Below are 6,337 nucleotides of genomic sequence, written 5' to 3'. Positions count from 1 at the left end.
CTCCAAAGGCTTGACGTTGACTTCAGGCGGCCCTAGATGCTAACTCCAACGTTTTATTTTCTTTTCCCCGCTTGATGCTGGTTCTAAACAATCTTAAGGTTTTGATTCTCAGGCTTATCCATCCCTCTTATTTATTTATTTATTTATATTTTTTCTGTTTCATTGTCCCTACAAATTTCTTTTAGAATGTTGTGCTATATCACACAACATGCAAAGAACTTTAAAATGATATGCTCAGATACATTGAATGCTTTTCTTAAAGGTAAAGCTCAATCAAGACCATAAGAAATACAGACACCGCGCACCCTTGGTGCGGTGGTCACTCCACAAGTATAAATGTTTATGGGGCGTGGGGGGGTAAGGGTCGGGGGTTCAAGCTTCTAGAACGGAGCTTCACACACATATATACTTAAATTAGGCTAGAGTATAAATTCTATTTTGTATAAAAAAAAAAAAAGTAAAAGAAATACAGAAGACCAGTTACATGTTAATGGACATTTGTTAGGATCCCCTCCATCTAAATCTTCTAAACTCAGACATCTTAATAGGCAATGTAAAACAGTAAAAGACAAAACTGATATATATGTATATATATATATATATATATTCCCTTCAAGAAAGAGATACCAGAGAATGTTGCACTCCACTTAGAGATAAATTATCGTGATGAATCTGTTCTTCGATCAACATAAACTTCAAGAAGACTTTCTGAATCTTCATTTAGCATCTTTGGCAAATCGATTAGCATACTTGGAGGGGCAAAATACATGTGTAGTGACATCATGCAAACAACAATACCCAAGAAAAGCTGCAGCAGCACAAGAAAAAAAATTATTATTTGGCAATTGCCAGATGAAATGGGAAGTGAATATGACATAAGGAGCACCAGATAAACAGTCAAGTTTTACAAGGATCTTGTTATCCGTGAATGGCAAAGATATGAATTGAAACTTCTAACCAATTATATGTTTTCATAGCATTTAAGGGCATTAACTAGTCCAAAGAATGGCAAAACATTGATTTAAAAATTTCTATAGAGCATAAAACAATTTCAATCCAGTTATAGTACTCAAATGCTTACTACGAAATAAGAAAATTATAGGAAATGCCGAAGAAACCAATTTCATGGGCATGGAATCTTACCTGCAACGTTGGCCTGAAATCAAAGAGGAATAGAGACAGAACCGTCGTCAGTGGCATTGCCATTGATGTGGAATACACCTAAAGCAAAAGCAAAAATAAAACAACAATTAAGAGGAATGCAAGAGAACAATAAGTTGTTTTATCCCAAGTACCCAAATAAAAATACCATACATTCCTAGTTATCACAAGTAAAATGTATCAATGAGACAAGTGCAAGCCAAATGGGCACTCAATATAAACTTATGGAGAAACAGACAAAAGCACAGAAACTGCAAACAGGTGAAAGAAGTCACCTTTACAATATTGTCAGCATATTTCATTAACCAAGAAACCAAAAGTCCTGTTGATCCTAGATTTAACACCACCAGCCAGGTTGTGAAACTGTATCCATTGAAAAGGCGTTGCCACCATGGCCCTTTCTCAAATTCATTTCTGAAATCATCCAAGAGAAGCCGTGCCATATTGAAAATAGCCCCAAATCTGGAAAAATATGTACCATTCTGAATTATTTCTAGCCCAAAGCTTCTAATAACTACAGGCATTTTGCTCATGATAATCACCTTTCCCAAGCTTGAAAGTCATAACATTTTAGTTGACAAGTGACCATGTAACATAATCTGATGTTTCCAAAACAAGTATATTTAATTTTCTGCAAGGGGTGTTATATTATTTTCAGCAATTTTAGAAATTGGCATCAGAATGCCACACTATGTGTCTATTCCTCTTATTCAAATTCTTAAATGAGGATTTACCTAACTAGATAGAAATGGAGCTCTTTTTACAAGTAGGTGCCAGGGGTGTTTTGCAGGGAAGATCTGTATTACCCATTGTTGTTTAGAAAAACGTCTTGCAAACATCACCTGATCATTTAAATTGATACCTAGGGAAAACTCATGCAGAAATATTGGTGGAGTACTTATGAGGACACTGCTAAATTTTAGTATTGTTGTAAAGATCAAACACAGATGCAATCTTTTAGGTACAAACTTAATAAGCCACAAGGACCACACAATTCCAGTTTTTCAATCTATGGACAATGTAAGCTGTTCTGCCTGAAGGTTTTTAATTGTTCTCTATACTTTTTATCATTATTATTAAGTAATTATTTACAATTAGTAACCTCCACCTGGAGTAAAAGAAATGCAAAATAAATAACCAACTTTCAAGAATTTTGTGCAACTAATCACATAGGCAACAAAGGAGGCAGGTAAAATCTACTTACAAAAAAGAACTTTCAAGAATCCATCATTAAAATATGTGCATAGTTTTGGTTATATATATACTCTGTTCTCTTAAAACCGAGAGTTTATCAGCAGTATGCAAAGAAAGGCCACCTACGTGTATAATTGTACATTCTGCCAGTATAAAGTATCATCATTCTTCTTCATCAAAAACTCTGTGTATATGCCAGCAAATGCTGAAAGACAAGCAGACAGAATTCCGAACATGTATCCCTGAATTGGCGCTGAGAAAAGGGAGTCACATGAAGCCTCTCCACAGCCTTTGACCTTGATTAAGAGAATACAAAAAGTTCTTTCTGAAGGCAATATTCACATGTAGGGGATAACATACACTAAATTATTTAAAAAGTGAGATAGCAGTCAAAGTAAACAAGTGCAAATATATTGGAATTGCTAAAGAGAAATCACAGCATAGCTCAAGATCAGGTCTGATTGGTCACTATGCTATAACTGCTGCATGTAGAGTATTCTATGTATCAACAAACATCGTGATCCATACCAAACAAACTCGACACTGGTATTGATAGATTGCTATGCGTCAATCAGTAGTCAGATTAGATATTATATTACTCAATTATAAAAGCCTACGTTCCCCTAAAGGAAAAAATAAAATTGAAAGGAAAAAATTTATTTTAAGCATTGTTTATCACATTTGCAAAGTATACCTTTATTTATTGCACTATATGAGCTTGTTCCCAATTACTAGGCTTCTTTGTATGCTTCTCACAAACTCTTATTTGGAATTCAGGTATCATGTGGTACATTTAGGGCATGTTTGGCACACTAAATGAGGATTACAATAGGAATGGTAATCTTTATTATAGGGAAAATGTGTTGTAATTGAATAACTAAATGTATTCATATGTTTGGTTGTGAATTGTAACATTAGAATAAAACTTATGATCTATTTTAGGAAATATCCTTCTCATACAATTATATTTTCTAAAAAATAATATTTTTTGAATTTGAGAGAGATGAATTATTTTTTTATTTTCATAATTATTATTTGTATATGGAAAGTTTGTTTATTTGGAAATATATTAATTTTAGAAATTATTACACCTATTAAGGAATAACTATTATAATTCTTTTAAAGACAAATAATTACTCCTCATTTTAAAAGAATATCTATTCATAAAGAATGACTATTCGTTGTAATAAAAACATAACCAAACTATAGAATAACTAAACCTTAGAAATAACTATTACATTACAGTGTTTATTACAATCAACCAAACATGCTCTAATTCTTTTTTATATGTCCATCCCTAATTACCCAGTCTTACTAGTTGTCATCTTGGAGCTATTTTTGATTATTGAATGAGAGCAAGCCAATAATTATAGGCATGGAAACATGACACTTTCCAATTTCATAACTTGGTTACAAGGTGATATACAAGAGTTGATTGACACCTTGGTGAATTGAAGTCATCAATTCTCTTTTAGTTCTTATTACAATTTCATAACAGTCAAAATGTTTCTCAATATAAACACTATTGATTGTAGAGCTACAATTAGATGGTCAGATCAACTACTGTAATAGGATAGCTGCTTTGCAAAAGCAATAATGACTGCAGGTATGCAGGTAACATGTGAAATAGAAATTTCAAGCATACTAATATTCATGGACACATAAATGATTTAGCAGCACCTGGCTCATAGTTGTTCCAACAGCCAATAGAACAATTGCCATCCACTGCAAATTAGAAAGCTTTCTCCTCAGGAATAGCCTATAACAGGAAATAAAAATATTTGCTAATTTGCGAAATTAGATCAACATCAGAAAGAAAAAAACTACAATAAATTTGAAGTAGGCGAAAAACCATTTTGGGGATCACTGTAAATTTGGTTCTTATATTTTGGTAGCAGTCAATTTGGTCATAGTATTTTCAATTTACAGTCAATTTCTGTTAGTGAATTGACAATAAAGACCAAATTGACATTGTAAAGTTGTGAATTTGAGCTTTCAGGCTACAAGTTGAAAATAACAGGGACTCTACCAAATTGACTACAAGTTGAAGATAATAGGGACTAAATGGATCGTTACCAAAGTGTAAGAATTAAATTGACAGTGATCCCATAATGTAGGGATTTTGCCTTTAAAGTAATCTCAATGATCAATAAATGAAGACAATTTGAATAGCAAAAATAGTTGACGAGTTGTAGCTCCTTAAAAGACTAGAGAAGCACCTGAACAATATTCCAGTTGTGACAATCTTGAGATTTCCCATGATTTGATATGTGGATGCATCCACATATACTAGGGTAGCAAACTGAACATTGTTGTGGATCAGGTATATGATTGAAGGAATAGGGAACAAACGGACACTCTTCCAATCTGTAGTCATCTTTGGAGGTGGTGACTTCTGGATCTCTTTCCAAAGAAGAAAACTCGATACTAGAAGCTGAAATATTAACAGGCAATGAATTAGTTTGACAGTGTAGACAATACGTTTCTAGTCTGAAAATCGACGGAAAATATGTAACAAATTTTTATTATTTATTGTGAAGATGAGTATGGGTACGACACGGCAACACGAGCAATTTCTGAAAATTTACAACATGACACAACAGAGACAGCAGCCCAAATGAAATGTCCATCGTGCTTCTAGATTACATTCACTATGATAATCCTATACAAAAGTATTTATTTCTCCGATTCTTCTCTTTGACAGTAATTTCAATTCAAGGGTTTAGAGAGAATTTTCATTATTCGCATTCTTTTTGAGTGAAGTATTTCAATTTGACTCTACAGAAGACCAAGGCAAGCAACGTTAACAGACACGACAGTAAAAAAAAGTACCTTAAAAACTTCGGCCAGAAAGGGAACAGTTGCGTAGTCATACCTATATCTGCCATTAGTCTTTGAAAGCGTGGTCAAAATTCCCTGTTAAACAAGAACATATTTATATTTTGGTGCTGTAATCTGTAATCTGTAATCTCAAAATTTGGTTGGTTATGGGAAAAGTTGCTCATTTTTGGAGTCACACTCATACAAATATATAAAAACAATCCACGTTAAATCAGTCAGAATGAATGAAGACATTTGCTAATAAGAGAAGAGAAGACCTGAGAGCTGGTCAGAATGGTCAGCAGAGACGCCACCAGATACCACTGCATTTGCTCCGATTCCGAGACCGAGATACAAGACTTTGTGAGGGTGATGACCCAAAACCAAAGCGCTGCGTTTTTGCCTTGTTCACCATCGTTGGTTCCTTTTCCTCATTAGTCTTTTCATTTTTTTAATTATTTTTATTTTGATTGAATAAGCAAACCTTTTTTTTTTTTTTTTTTTGAGAATCCGGCCTCAACTTGTATAAAATTGAAGTAAGCCAATATCGACTAAAAGTACATCAGTAACTTGTGGTGGAATATCCTCCATCCACAAAAAAATTATCAATAATTTTTGCATGTTTTGCTAAAAAATGAGCAACTGAGTTCCCCAACCTATGGGTATGTGAGAAAGAAATGCAATTACAATAAACTAAATAATGCTTAATAGAAGAAATCAAATGGCCAAAAGATGAGAGAGATTCCTCTTCCTTTCTTAAGGCTGAAATAACCACCTTCGAGTCTCCCTCGGCAATAAAAGAGGTAGATTGAGGTCTATAGAAAAGGTAATGGCTCGAACAGTTGCTAGCGCTTCAACTTCGTTTGAGGATGATGGGAGCTTGATCTTCTCTGCCAAGGACGCGAGCACCTTTCCTTGAGAATCCTGGACAACCACTCCCAACCCAGCTTCCTCTGTTTCTTTGAAGACCGCACCATCGAAATTAATCTTAAGGAGTGACAGAGGAGGGGGTTCCCACTTTGGCCGAGATGTTTGAGGGGAAAATGTCTGCAACGGAGTTGCTGGTTGCACCTTGGTATACTCCTGAAGCATTTGCTTAGCTGAAGGTATGAATTGGGATAACGGGAAGGACTTGTTGTTGGTTCGAAGTTGATTACGCCGA

At 34.4% G+C, this 6,337-nt stretch overlaps 1 protein-coding gene across 2 annotated transcripts; it reads right to left on the bottom strand.

Moving 5' to 3' along the window:
- Positions 1 to 216: 216 nt before the first annotated feature.
- LOC112003114 (CMP-sialic acid transporter 1) lies at positions 217 to 5,612 on the bottom strand. Of its 2 annotated transcripts, none has more exons than XM_065766294.1 (8): positions 5,454 to 5,612; positions 5,188 to 5,271; positions 4,575 to 4,789; positions 4,036 to 4,114; positions 2,482 to 2,651; positions 1,437 to 1,623; positions 1,144 to 1,221; positions 217 to 808 (listed from the first exon to the last, which is right to left on the bottom strand). In XM_065766294.1, the coding sequence occupies exons 1-8, from the start codon at positions 5,502 to 5,504 to the stop codon at positions 659 to 661; spliced, it is 1,014 nt and encodes a 337-aa protein (XP_065622366.1). In that variant the 5' UTR covers positions 5,505 to 5,612; the 3' UTR covers positions 217 to 658. The 2 variants fall into 2 exon arrangements, with proteins under 2 accessions (XP_065622366.1, XP_065622378.1); XM_065766306.1 differs by having other exon boundaries at positions 5,231 to 5,271; positions 5,454 to 5,514.
- Positions 5,613 to 6,337: the final 725 nt, after the last annotated feature.

Source organism: Quercus suber, unplaced genomic scaffold, assembly GCF_002906115.3.
Source record: "Quercus suber isolate HL8 unplaced genomic scaffold, Cork oak 2.0 scaffold_24, whole genome shotgun sequence".
NCBI classification, from domain to species: domain Eukaryota; kingdom Viridiplantae; phylum Streptophyta; class Magnoliopsida; order Fagales; family Fagaceae; genus Quercus; species Quercus suber.
This window is presented reverse-complemented; position numbering and strand designations above follow the sequence as displayed.

Bases quoted from the DNA above. Each gene is read 5' to 3' on its own strand.
- LOC112003114 (XM_065766294.1), bottom strand. From the start codon at position 5,504: ATGCAGTGGTATCTGGTGGCGTCTCTGCTGACCATTCTGACCAGCTCT. The intron at 2,652-4,035 runs GTGCTGCTAAAT...CTCTTAATCAAG, and splicing joins TTGGAACAACTATGAGCCAG to GTCAAAGGCTGTGGAGAGGC. The intron at 1,624-2,481 runs GTAGGTGGCCTT...ATATTTTTCCAG, and splicing joins CAGAATGTACAATTATACAC to ATTTGGGGCTATTTTCAATA.